Genomic DNA, 14612 nt, shown 5'->3' on the forward strand with positions numbered 1-14612 from the left:
TGTGCTCTACAGGGAGGCAAGTAGTGCCAGTGGGACTGGTTATCAACTTCCACTTCTGTGTGTCCTTTGATTTCATTCAGCTTGAAATATTGAGATTTCTTCTCGGATATGCCAGCATCTACAGTCTTCACTAAGTCTACAAATCTTTATCTAAGCTGATGTAGTTTTCTCATTTCATGAAGTTGTTTTTCATCAGAACAAAAGTACAACTTTTTTCCTGTGAAGTGTAAAAAATTCAGCTGCAAACTAAGCCATTCTGTTTTCTGCTTCTCCTCCAGGGTTGTATCTCTTCTGGGAGCTCTGGAAAGAAACTGTCATGTTTATAGCAGCCTTCCTTATTTCCCTCTTTGTATTAGTCAACTCTGCTGCAGTAACAAACAGCACTGATATCTCAATAGCTTAAACAACGAACGTTTACTTTTTGCTCCTGCTGTTACTACAAGTTGATGGCTACAAGGTGTCTGCTAAGTTCTGCTCTCTGTGTCTTCCCATTCCAGAAACCAGACTGAAAGATAACTCACTATTTGGGACACACTGTTCTCATGACAGAGGAAGAAGAACAAGAGAGCTGCTGATAGAAACTCGGAGTGCTCCTTAGAGCATCTGCTCAGACATGGCATACATCATGTCCACCCACATTCACTGACCAAAGCCTTTCCATGACCACGCTCAAAATCAGCTGGGCAGGGACTCATGCCCCTCCCACAGAAGACACCGGCAGGACATGAAGCAGTGGCAGGGGTTGATAATCCTCTCATATAAAAGGGAGGATCAAATACTTGAGAATAATAATGATACAACCTATTATACTCTTCGACTCCACCCATGTAATTGGTATCCAACATGGAGAGTTTCTCCCCATGTCAACTAAAAAGGAATTTGATATGATTTTTTTTCTTCTTAGAAAAACTCAGAGGTGACACTTGCCAAATTGTTCTTCATAATGTCACTGTCCCTTAAGATATTAACAGTTATTAAGCAATTAAAAAGGATTCCATGGTCAAATAAGTTTGGCAAATGCTCTACCTTAATAGATCTCTCTTAATATTCACAATTCTTTATTAGCATATTATGTGCTCTGAGAACTCCTGCTGTAAATATACCTACTTAGCCCAGAATCGGATTCAGAGAATTCTTTCTATAATGGCACAACCATTAATATCTCATGAGATTCTAGTGGCTAACACTGCTCTCAAGGATTATGATTCTTTTTCCATGGTTGCTGGGATACTTCCTTTATGCTCCTCCTAATTTATAAACCCCTTGTGGGCAGGAATTCTTAGTCTGTTTCATCTTCAGTTTCCACAGGGTGTTGCATGTTTAGTATATGAATCACCCAATGGATTCTTGCTGTTTTCTTGTTCTTGTGCATCCAGATTGGAAGACACCTAATGATGATGAGAGGAGGTATGCATGAGGCCAGCAGGTCTGTACAAGCCTTCAAAAGGAGGCTTGCATTTTTGCTAAGATCATACTCCATGTTAGGAATCTGAAGATGCTATTCAGACACTATTTTTTGCCTACTTAATTAAGTACAAACACCTCAGACTGGCTTTAATTCTTCCTTCCTTAATGAAACAAATATATCTTGAGTCCTACTCTGTGCCAAGTACCACGCCAGACACTGAGTACATGTGTGAGCAAGATAAACAGGGGGCCTGCCCTCCTTAAGCTAAGAGGAGACAGACATAAAACAAACACAGGAATAAATAGCCGACGATTATACGACCTCTCAGCAGTGTACTGCACCACTGGCCACCCATTCCTTCTTGAAATGCTTTTCCATGCTTAGCTTCTGAGATGCTATTCTTTACTAATTTTCCTGTACATCACTGGCCTCTCCTTCTCAGTCCCCTTGCTGGCTCTTCTTCTATCTATCTTCTAAATATAGAGCACCCACGACCCTTGCCTAGGTCCCTTTTCCCTTCTGTATCTTCTCCTAGGTGATCTCATTCATGCTCACAGAGTTGAATCCCACATATGTGCTCAGGACTCCCAAATTTATATCTCCAATGCAAAACTCGCCTCTGAAGATATGATCTCTCCCCAAGTGAACCACGTTAGCACTTACCTCTCTCTTTTTTTTTTTTTAATTTATTTTTTTCTTTGCACTTACCTCTCTTGAGTCATTTCATGTTTTCTCTCTTTTCCCATGATTGTTTGGATACCTCCTTTATGCTCCTCCTAATTTATAAACCCCTGGAGGGCAGGAATTCTTAGTCTGTTTCATCTTCAGTTTCCACAGGGTGTTGCATAGTAAGTGTTTAATATATGATTATTGAATTTAATGTGTGAACTGAATTTCTGCTTTAAGGATCACTGAGACACAGATGGTAATGAATATTTTATTTAAAGAAATAATGCTTCATCCTTCTGTATTTCCAAATGAACAACCTCAGATGAGAGAACACAGCTACATACTTTGACATGAGGTGAATACTTAAATTTAAAAATGCTAAATGGAGCCAATATCATCCCTTGTGGTCACAGGAGCTGCCGCAAAGGTTTTATTAATTGCCTACATTCCCACACCCCAGCTGGCAAGGCTGGTATGTCAGAGCCATGGGCCACCTACTCTTCACAGTAGTGCCCACTTGTATCTACTTTAAAATAAAAAGACAAAAGAAAAGGACAAGGGTTTGCCTAAAACCCTCCCACCCAACCATAGCAGGGATTCAACCACATAATGCTGGTTCCTTGATTTAGAGTCAAGGCCAAAGAGGAGGGCAAAAGAGGAAGACTCCCTGGATTACAGAAAGATGTTTCGCCAGCTGCTCTAATAATAGCTTGTGGTACCTGCCCCTCTGCTCCTTCATCTGAATTTTGATCCTGTTCCTTTCCAAGCTTCCCCCAAGGCCTCTTGGAAACTAAAGATTGTCTAGAGAAAAGCTAAAAGCTTTTTTGTACTTGATGATCTGCCTAAGTGGGTCGGGGGCCGCAATGACCACACAGGGAGGCCCTGATTGTAATGTGGACGCGGACCCCATGGCCCTTTGGTGTGTGTACACAGAGGCTGCTTTTCCTCATCTTGGTTGCCCTAAAAAACATTGTCATTGGCCTCCATGTGCTTGAAGTTTAGGGTTTAGTCATTCAAAACAAGAGGAAAATTGTCTGGATTATATCTCTTCCGTAAAAATAAACATTTTCAACTGCCCTGGCATTTAAACTCTATTTTCTTTTCGTGCTAGTTTCCCTTCCCTATCACACTTCCCTGGATAAACACAGATTGTGCTATAATATTTATTAACAAAGGGTTCTCTGGGCCAATGGTGGTTGTAGGAATTCTGCTGGGTATTTAGTGTGCTGTCTAGCTGAGTCCCCAACCACGTTGTGAGTCAACGCAAATGCAGCAGATCGTGAGTAGAGGCAACAGTTCTCCTCCTAGCACGCTGCAGCCTCTGGGTCACCAATTGGGACTTGAGCTGGCATGCTTAAAAATAAGGTTTTCTGACAGAGACAGATGATTGTCAGCTGAGTCTTGCAAAAATCCCCTTTCCCTGTGCTCTTCCAGCTCATCTTCTTGGCATGTGCCCTTCCCTCTGCATCTTTTGTTGTCCTGCATCCCTGATTTCTCGCTGCAGACTGGACACTGACGTCAGTTTAGATTGATACTGTGGGCGCTGTCATGGACCTCAATTTCACTCAGGATGTTGCTTCCAGCTGATCGATGCTGAGGTTCTTCATCACGCGGGGCTACCTTGCCGCCCATGGTACTTCCTTCACGCTCCTTTGGTAACTTCCCCGTTCACAGTCACTACTCAGTCATGCATGTGTGCGAGCTCTCAGACTACTTGGCAATTGAAGCCCTGCCAATTGGATAGCTTGTATTTCTATTCAGTAATCTTTTCATTCACTCATACGAAGTGTTCATTACGCAGCTCAGTGTTAACAGCCCTTTAACTTGTCATATCCCTGATGAATAGAACAGCACCTGCATTCTAAACTAAGCTTTAAAACAGCAGCACCATGGTGACCATAAAACAACCACTCATGACTATGGTGTCTCAAGCCGTGGTGAATATGATGGATAATATCTTATGTACCCCAGTCGCTGGCCCTTTCCACCAAAGACGCGTCACAAACCCCGCATAACCAATTTGAATGTCAGAGATACACAGAGTATGGCAACGGGGCAGCAGCAGATCCAGAGTGAGTGACGTTCCTGGGACATGACAAGGGCACTGGGTTATGGTGGCCCAGGATGCTGTAGGACCAACATCCACTCAGATACTAACTTTCCCACTTCATTGGTTTCAGAAGTCTCTTTTCCCAGCCCCAAAGCTACCTCATGGCCACTTTTTTTTAATCTACACAGCTGCCTTCCCCAAAGTGCTTCCTTGTTTCTCTTCCACTGTTTCTTAATCTCTATATCTTTAGAGCTGACCTCATGTTTTAGCATTTTTTCAGCCTCGTTCCTTTTTTCCTCTCAATCTGTGATAAAACAAAGCAAAAGTAGAAGGTATGTTAGTTCAGAGCCCAAGACATAGGAGATACCTCTGGAACTGTGTCTGGGCTGGAAGGCCAACCAGAAAAAGCAAGGATGACCAAGTTTTTGTTGGTGGCTGTGGAATTTCCCTACGGTTCTGGGAGAGCCCAGTTCTGTCACCACCTTGTACCCTGGGAAACACCTGGCAGGTTAGAAGGTGTAAGATGTATAAGGTAAGATCTTAATTCCACAGCTATACGGTGCCAGAGCTACAGAATTTGAGCTCCCTAAAAGCACGGAAGCATGGACATTCTACTTTTTCATAAGCTCCCATCACCAAAGGAGAAAAACAAAGCATTTATCTTCTCCCTCTCTCTTGCCTGTCCCCCAGCCCTACTGCCAACCAAGAACCTTGAACAGAATATTTTTCTCCCTTTCAGAGGAGGAGAGTAGGGAGTGCTTTTTCTTATGTGCAGAGAAATATTACAAAGGGGGAGGGGCTTCTATTCCGGTCCTTTAAAACTAATAACCTCTGGGCCCAATCCAAGTTTTCCCAGCATTTTCCTCTCTATTGGATATTGTTGGATGGAAGTACAAAATTACCGTTATTTGGGGTTTGTTTTTTTATAAATAGACTACTATCAGAAAAGGCATAAGGTTAGTCTCTTATCAGCATGAACAGCTCTGTTCTGGCCTCTCCATGTTCTACCTGAGGACTGCCAGCACCCCACGGTTATTCCAGCAAGCGGGGGAAATCAAAGAGGAGTTCCAGAGATGGCAATAACTTTACATTCTACCCACAGCTCTGCGGCAGCAAATCTTCACTGTGAAATCAACAGTTCCAGGAGAACAGAAGGTAATTCACCTCCTCCAAAAACACATGGCCACTTCAGGGCACTGCACATATTTTCACTCTTTGTGGCAGGTCTCCTTGGATGACTGTACCCTGCTGTGAGCCTGGGAATTACAGGACAACAACAAGGAAGGGAGGGAGGGAAGGAGGGAGGGAGAGAGGGAGGAAGGAGGGAGGGAGGGAGGAAGGAGGGAGGGAGGGAGGGAGGAAGGAGGGAGGGAGGGAGGAAGGAGGGAAGGAGGGAGGGAGGGAGGAAGGAGGGAGGGAAGAAAAAGAGAACACAACTTGAAACACAGCAAGGACCCATTATCCTGTGGATCTGGTGTGCTGCAGGCTGCATTCCACATCACACACACAGCGACGTGTTGTCCAACCTAAAGAATCACAGCACGAAGACTATCCTGGCTGAATTTGTTTTCTCAAGAGGGAGCCAAGTAGGGTAAAATTTAGATCTTGAAGGTCAGGGCAGGATTAAGAGGAGGAACCAAGACCCTTAGACTTAGACCATTTTAATTGGCAGAGAAGGACCCAGAAGGACAAGGACCATAGCACTTAGCAACTATTTACTAAGCACCCACTAAGTGCCCCACACTGCTGTAGGAGCTCAGGGCAACAGGGAGATGGCTGAAGCTGACCTCAGCAGGTCCTCATGCCCTCTGATTCATAAGAGACAGGCAGTGAGACATCACCAGGGAGGAGAGCTATTGAGGGTCCACGCTGGACCTGGAGAAAAGGATAAGATGGCAGATCATCCCAGTCACAGGTGACACCTGGCCACAGGTTTTGCCTTGTCCCCGGAGGACAACACTATAATAAGACTTTACTGCAATATAAGGTGTATTCTTCGTTTTCCTAAATGATGCTCTTACACAGTGGTTTTCAATCCTAGCTGCAAATCAGAATTATCTAGGGAGATTTTTTAAATCCAGATTCCTGGACCCCACCCCAGACTAATTAAATCAGACTCTCTGTGGGTAGCACCCAGGCTTCAGTATTTTTTTTCATTTATAATATTCATTTAATTATTTAAAATAAATAATATAAATGTATATGACATACATATATACACATATGAATATATGTATATAATCCTATATATACAGTACATTCTCAATTATTTAAATAAAATTACATACATGAAACAACTAGAAAAATGTAGAGCAACATTAATATTGATCACTTTTAGCTGCAAGACTATAATTCAAAGTTATTATTTTCTTTTATACATGCTTCTGTATCTCCTTCCAATAGTGATAGGATAGAGTGTCTTATCCTCTCTTTCACACACTCAGAAATTCCCACTATCTTGCCCTTGTGCCTTAAACTCCTCCAGAATGGGCATCCCGCTTATCTCTGCATGCTAATTAATCTTCATGAATCAGTTCCAATTTCATCTCCTCCAAGAAGCTTTCCATAGGACTTCTGGCTGGAAGTCATTTTTACCATGTCTAAACTGTCATAGCACATTATCTCTACCTTCTTTATGGCCTTATCACTTTCCTTCTTGGATTATAACTATTTATGTATATCTTATGATTCAATGTATAATAGAATTTAAGTTCATTGAGAAAAAGGATCTTTTAAAACTTTTTTTGTGTATTTCATAGCATCTAGCTTAGTGCATAGCATGTGTGCTTAAAAAATCTGTTGAATGAATAAATTTATGAAACTATAGATAACAATCAAAATTAATAATTCAATAATCCAGAATTTAACAAAGTCAATAATTCAATAATCCAGAATTTACTTTGTAAAAATTTGTGTTCATATTTCAGAATATTGGCTAATTAAGCTCTTTCTTTTTTTTTTTTTAATCAGTCATCAATTTTATACACATCAGTGTATACATGTCAATCCCAATCACCCAATTCAGCACACCACCATCCCCACCCCACCGCCGTGGGGTGGACCCCACCCCAGACTAATTAAATCAGACTCTCTGTGGGTAGCACCCAGGCTTCAGTACTTTTTAAAATTCTCCAGGGGATCCCCATATGAAGCCAAGACTGAGAACCACTGCATCGAGGTGATTGTCCTAATTACCCTCCAGCTTTTCCCTGCTTCCACAGCCCTCTTATCTAAGCTGTTATATTTCCTTTTTATTTTTAGTTTGTTCTACTTTGTCCTTTCAGTAGATAATTCTACAATACCCCATTAAATCTTTTTTCATGCTTTAACTTTGCTTTTTCTCATTTAATTTTCATTGCCCGCTCCACTTACTCCATCCCCCCATTATGCTTATTTTGTGCTGTGCTTCTCTAGTACAACGTCAACACTTACAGGGCTCTTGATATGGGCAGAGTACTACAGGAGGCACTTAATTGTTACTAAAAATTATATCCAGTGCAATCATATTTCCTGTTAAATTCTGTGTGACGGTTATGGCTCAGGTCCTGTGGAAGATGGGCATTCTGGCAAAGTCTAGCTCCCTTCCTAGGAAGCAGCTCCCTTGGTATATAAATAAAAGATCCAAAATAAATATATTGCAACAAAAAAAGAAAAGGAACATCCACAACTAGGTGGGAAAGGAGATTAAAAGCTGTCTGAATCTAAATAGCAACATCTGCCCTGCCAAAATCTTGGTCTCACTCTACGAGGGAGATGCTGCCATTTGCAGCAGAAAGAAAAAGTCCCTAGATTGTTTGTACTACTGGTGAGGCTGCTCTCTGGGGGCAGAACATCTGCTGATTCAGGCTCATTTCCTCGTTGTCCGCAGGCAAGCCCAAGAGCACACAGGCGAGTCGCTGAGACACTAAGGGCTGAGATGTGGAAGAAAGGGCCAGGAGACAGTCCCGGAAGCAGACCCTTCAATCTTCAGGGGAAGTCACGCAGCGCATCTCCTGCCACTAGGCTGCACAGGTAAGAGAAGCCTTGGAGCCTCAGAACCGCAGGCCCTGCACTTCTTCCTGGGCCAGGTGAGCCCCGGAGAGCCCAAAACATTGTCACCCCCATGGAGCCCAGCCTGGCACTGAGCCCACCATAGAAGCCAGTGGATGTTTGCCCAATAATTGGGTGAATGAATAAATGACTTCCCTGATGAAATGACTCCTGGGAGAGAAGGTGGGAAGATGGAAATGGAAGGTGGTTCTGTAATCCCACCCTGGTAGCTCAGTCCCTTGATGCTCTGATAGGGCTCCTCTCTCTTCCTTTTCCCTTAATTTTGTTTTTCAGGAATCAAGCCAGATGTCTTGTTGGAGCAAGAAGAGATGTTTGTTCCTTTTAGAAGAAGCAAGATTTTGCAGTGCCAAATGACAGGGACAGGGAAATGAATAATTACATGATACACAGGTGTCAGAGGGACCAAGATGGCTCCCTGAACTTTATAAACCAATGAGGAGACTTCTACGGCCCTGGTCTCCAGAACAACTTTACTTGTAGAGGCCAATTCTCCCTGGAGATTCTTGAAGCTACAGTGAGAGAGGAGGGACTTACTACTCGCTGCCCTCCCCACGGTGCAACTCCTCTGGGTCCACATAGGTCACAGCAAAGCCTGCCCCTTCCTCCCACCTTCCACACTGGTGAGCTGACCCCAAGTGCAGGTCTCCCTGGAGATCAGTCACAAGGTGTATCCACATCCATTATTTTAAGACCGCACGAGGCAGTATTATCCCCATTTTATTGTCTAGAAAACGGAGGCTTAGAGAGGTTAGGTGACTTGCAAGTAAGTGGTGGTGTCAGGTATACACCCAGCTCTTCCAGGCCTAAATCCAGCGGTCTCTCCACTACAGCACAGCTGCCCCTTGAGACTAGAGCAGGCAGTGAAAAACAAGGACTCCTGAGTTCCAGGACCCCTTCCAGCCCAGTGTGTAGATGGTGTTCTATCTGAGGGTTGTCCGAGCAGAGGTGGGGTTACCCAGCTGCTTGAGCTCAACAGTCTGTGCAAATTCAAAGAAATGGCATATGAGTTCAAAGAACTCACTTGAAGAACAGGAAAAGCAGCTCTCTGCTTGAGGTCATGGGGAAGTGAAGGCTGAAATGTGGATGAGAAGGCTTGCAAAGTTCCCTTCTCCCTTCAAATCTTTCATTCTTCCTTCTGTTCTCAGTGAGGCCAATAAACACATCTTCCTCCATTGCTATGTAATCTATGTTGATTTGCCTGGGACTCCCCAGGCAGCACCCTGGCTCTGAAAATGAAATATTAACTACCTCAGCCTCACAGCCATCTCTAGCAACCGTACACTAATGGAAAAGCAAGAAGTGCTCGTGGCAGCTTGCATACTGAGGTCAGCAGTGTCTTTCTTAACCCTCTTCTGTCTGGTAAGGCTGAAGGGAGCAGAAGTTTCTGTAATGATATGGCCTATCTTTAGAGCCACAACCCAAAGACTTGGGGTCCTTCCTATGGCCATGATCTTGGGAATGAGCTCCTTAATGTCTTCCTCCGCTCCTGGGGTGTTGTAGACAGCAACTCACTTTCACGTCAGACTTCCTGTGGGCAGAAGAAATCATTTCACTTCAATCAGCATTTCTGAGGACCTTTATGGGTTCAACGGGTGCTTTGAGGGGGATTACACGGGAGATAAAGACAGACCAAACAACAATTGTGAGGCTGCACTTATACATCGTAATACAAAGGCAACTCCAGAATTTCTACAAAGGAGGGGCTAAGGGGCTGCAATCTGGTTGAAAGATGTCTCAGGGACTTGCCTCGAGGCAGTATTTTCATAGCACATAAAATTGGGAAAGATGTCAAAGAATGGGAGGCTGATGGGGATTATGGAAAAGGATGGATAAAGCCCCCTCCAAAGCACTCTTGTCTCTCCTACTAACTGTCCAAGTCTCAGGTGTCCTGATTTTTATGTAACAATGTCAAAAAAGAAGGAAACTAACAAATAGCCAAGCAATGAGCCAAGTGTTCGCAAATGTAATTTCATTTATCCCTCACAGACTGTGAAGAAACATTAACTCTCCCCAGAAGTCACATGAAGGGACAGACATCTCCCAGGACCTGGGAAGCTGTGGCCTAATTATTGACCTGGACACAGAAAGAATGAGTACAGGGAACACAATTTGTGCAGAGCCTAAGAAAGAGGGAGTCCAAGGGCAGGGCCCAGGAACACTTTTCTACCTTCCACCTGGGCACCCCACATAGGCTATGCTTGTGTTCGAGTTCCGTCTTGCTCCTGCCACAGGCCTGGGCCAAGCTTCTGCAGCAGGTCCCGACTCTCCCTGACCAGTAGAGCATGTCTCCTAGCCACAACCTGCCCCAGCTACCACCAAAACAAACCATCACCTGCTCCATCCCCACTACTGTCTTCCACCTCTGCTTTGATTTATCGTTCATATGGACTCTCTCCTCGTCAGGCCTAGAGGAAAGTTGTTTTTGTTCATTAGCCAAAGACTCTTAAAATTACCTCTAACCTGTGGCAGATAGAAATCACAGTCATAAACGTAAGCACAGTCTTGGAATTTTTCAGAATGACTTCCTGAATAATTTGGGAGAATTCAACAATAATTATCTAAGAAGACAGGCTTATTTGAGCCCTGCTAACTGTTCTTTTGATGTGAATGCAGCTTTAAGCCTACAGCACTTCCTCCTGCCTCAGGGCTTTTTTTTTAATACGTCCTCATTTCTTATATAGAATGTTCTTTCCCTACACTTGCCCCCGATACTTGGGGCAGAGTCCCAGCAGGAGACAGGGGGCACTGTCAAAAGGGTGATCAGAAAGAATCTGATGAATGAAAAGGACATTTGCAAAGGTGTGGGCAGGTGTTAAAGACTGAACTGTGTCCCTCAAAAAAAGATATGTTCAAGTCCTAACCCCCAGTACCTCAGAAAGTGACCTTATATGGAAATAGCATCATTGCAATTGCTGTAATTAGTTAAGATTGATGTAATTAGTTAAGATGAGGTCAGACCGGAGTAGGGTGGGCCCCTAAGCCAACATGACTGATGTCTTTGTAAGAAGAAAGCCGTGTAAAGACAGAGACACTGGGAGAACACCATGTGACAGGAAAGGCGAGCCAAGCTAAAGAACACCAAGGACTGCCAGCAAACCACCAGCCGCTAGGAAGAGGCAAGGAAGGATTTGCCTAAAGTTTTCGGAGAGGCCGTGGCCCTGCTGACACCTTGATTTCAGACTTCTAGCCCCCAGAACTGTGAGACAGCAAGTCTCTGTTGTTTTAAGCCATCCAGTTTGTGGTACTTTGTTAAGGCAGCCATAGGAAACTAATACAGCTGGGTTATGGGAAACCAAAAAAAGACGGTGAGACACCCTAGGTCTGGCAACAGGAGAATCGCTGCCACCCTGGGCCTGAAGCATGAAGTACAGGAGTCTTTACCAAAACCTGCAGCCTCTGGCAGAGGAAAGCAGCCATAGCCAAGGCACAGCCTAGCAGGAAGGAATCTGGGGTAAGAACACCCCACCTCACCCTCCTCCTTCTCTCCAATCTCCTGGTGGTGCCGCCCATTGGCCAAACTGAACAGGATGCCAGAGAGCAAGGGAAGCAGGTGGACGCTGGCCATTGAGATCAGCCTCCTAGAGGAGGAAACAGAGTGATCTGGGGGGACAGACTCTATCCAGCGCACCTGGGTAACTTCCGCTTTTAAGTCTCAACTGCAAAGTCACTTCTTCAGGGAAGCCTTCCCTGACCTCCTGACCAGATCCTGGCCCCGTAACGTGCTCTCTTAATTCTGCTTCTGCGGAGTACTTGTCACTCTGTAGCACTGGAGAAATTCACTATGCAAATCATTAGGTGATGACTGGCTCTCACGCTGGAAACTAAACTCCATGAGAGAAGAGACCATATCTGTCATTCATCAGTGAATCCTCAAGGTCTGGTGCACAGTAAAAATGACTAGATTTATAGGATGTGCCAATAGGCAAGCAACCTGATATAAAAAGATCAAGTAAGCCCAGAAAAGTTGCCCTTGGCAGCTTTGAACAAACTATAGAGACCAGGCACCATTGTATCCTACAGGTACAGATAGCGCACTTTGTAATACCAGAGAACGTGACCACCTTGAGTACTTGCTAATGGTCCTCTAGAAATGGTGGGTGAGATAGGCTGTTGGGATGAGATGACTAGGGTAAGGAGAGCAACCACCATGAGGTCAAGCTAACTTGAGCTTGCTTCTATCTGAATCCTCAGGCCAGTGTGGTCCCAGTCACACTGGCGAAAACAAGAAAGCTCAGGTGGGTGTCTGCTCCACTAGCGTTGGAATTTAGGTCCTGCACCCATCCTCAGATAGTGAACGCCTCTTTGCTTACCAGGTGACCCTCTTCCCCGCTTCAGCTGCACCTTCTAGTTTCCATTATTAATTTACCTGTTTAATTTCAATATTTCATAGACTATTGGCCTTGAAACCCAAATGTGCGGGTCCCAAGAATTCAAATACGCCTCTCTTTTGAAGTACATCTAAATTTAGGCTGTCATAAACTGGGGGGTAGTTGTGGTTTCTAAGTTTTGTACAACACTTTACTTTGTGTAATTCAACATAAGTGACCTAAGAACCTTACAGAAAAGAAGATAGATGAGCTCAATAAAGATTAGGAAACTGCATTAAATTTGGAGACAGTGTTTCATTGGATTGCTCTTTTATACTTGGATGAATCACCCTTATCCAGCTTTGCCTGGAGGGAGTTTGGAGTAAACACAACAACACCCACAGTCCTTGTGCACACACTATCGACCTCCTCGTTTGATGGGTCTTTTGATTATGGCTGTAAAAGTCAATAATTCTTCTGGGTATTAACCCTTAACATCACCACAGTGCATACAACATGTACCTCTAACATGAAAATGAAGCAACTATACCAAACTTAACTTCTAGGGTGGGAAGCAAAAATCTTGTGATCAACCAAATAAGCTGTGTTAACCTCCTCTCAATTGGCCTTATTTATCTGGACCATGTTATTGATCTTGAAGGGCACTGTCATCTCATTAACAGTCAGCAGGCTCTGCGTGCTTCCTGTGATTGACAGAAACTCTCTGGGTAACAGCTGCCAACAGGGGCTGGTTTCCTCAGGCACAAACACATCACAGAGAAGGTGTCGACTCTGAGGAGGGACCGGGCAGAGGACGAGTTGGGAGGCAGAGCTGTCCCTGAGCGGAGCCATGCAGAGGGTCTGCTACCTCATCCACCTCACCCTCTTCTGGGCAGGTAAGGCAGATCCTGGAACCTCAAAAGAGCAAGACTCAGTGAGGCATCAAGGCTGCCAGGGCCTGGCCCTCGAGCACAGCGCCCCTTACTCAATGATCTCAGCCCCAGTCCTCACTGAGCCCCCCCTCGTGTCTTTTCTCTAGGAGTCATGTCAGCTGCCGTGTTGGTGCCTCAAGACCAAGCAAGGAGTGTGTCTGTGGGGGAACCTGTCACCCTCAGGTGCTCCATGAAAGGCGAATCCATCAGTAACTACTACACCTTCTGGTACAGGAAAACACCGGGTAACACAATGACTTTCATATACCGAGAAGGGGGCACGTATGGCCCTGGTTTCGAGGACAACTTCCGAGGTAAAATTGATTCTTTAAACAACCAGGCTGTGCTGAATATCCTGGAGGCATCAGAGAGAGATGAAGGATCTTACTACTGTGCCTCGACCACCACCCTGCTGTGGGTTCACTTCTGAGCAGCTCAAAAAACGTGGAGATCTAAGTGGAACAGCAGTTCCAACAAGATCATGACTTTCTCCTGAATAAATAGTTTAAGAAATGGAAGCCAGAGAAGGCTGACATTCATGCCTTTCCTTCAGGTTCACTGGCTCACAGCTTGCCCATGCACTCCAGTGGTGCTCAGATAGGCAACCCCCAGTGGGGTGTGGCCCGGTGTAGGGCAGGAGAGAGGAGAGACAGAGTCAGAAATTGTAGCATTTACGGTACACTCTTAACAGTTTTCTTGGAGCTTCATAAAAGATTTGGCCACACAGCCTAAAGTACTTAGGATATGACATAAAGAGGCACTTTCCAAAGTATGACTATGCTGATGTCCAGTTTCTCCCCAACCGTATACACCAGGAATCTAGCTGTTCTCAAGGACAGGGGCTGAGAAGGTGGGAAGACTCCTCCCTTCCTTCTGCATCAATGGTACACACTGTCTGTCATCTTCCCAACGTGGATGGCAAGACTTGATCTCTAGCTGGCTGTACTGATTTGGACTTTTGCCCTCCTTTCCCTCTCTACCTCTTTACTTCTTCTTCTATATGTTCTAGAAACAAAACATTGAACAGTTTTTTCCCACTGGCATTTCTTTGTCCTTCTTTGGACAGCTCAGTTTAAACTCCACTTTTATCTTGAGCAATGTACTTTTCCAGATTTAGACGATTGACAGCCTATTCTGAGGCTGAACCTGTCCTTCCTTCTGGCCTCGTCTAGAAAAGCTACCATTCACCTTACTGA

The 14612-nt window shown here is 44.5% G+C and overlaps 2 protein-coding genes across 2 annotated transcripts in view; both read left to right on the plus strand.

Annotated features, from left to right (window-relative positions):
* Positions 1-14612, plus strand: part of LOC103000087 (T cell receptor alpha chain MC.7.G5-like) — a 277458-nt gene that overhangs the window by 106213 nt on the left and 156633 nt on the right. The window lies entirely within an intron of this gene.
* Positions 13303-14612, plus strand: part of LOC102999818 (Ig heavy chain Mem5-like) — a 70663-nt gene continuing 69353 nt past the window's right edge. Inside the window, exons 1-2 of the mRNA XM_028166031.2 lie at positions 13303-13380; positions 13524-13830. Coding sequence (XP_028021832.1) covers positions 13335-13380; positions 13524-13830 — 353 coding nt within the window. The 5' untranslated portion in view covers positions 13303-13334. The remainder of the gene's footprint in view (positions 13381-13523; positions 13831-14612) is intronic.

The sequence above is a fragment of the Balaenoptera acutorostrata genome, chromosome 3, assembly GCF_949987535.1.
Source record: "Balaenoptera acutorostrata chromosome 3, mBalAcu1.1, whole genome shotgun sequence".
NCBI lineage: Eukaryota > Metazoa > Chordata > Mammalia > Artiodactyla > Balaenopteridae > Balaenoptera > Balaenoptera acutorostrata.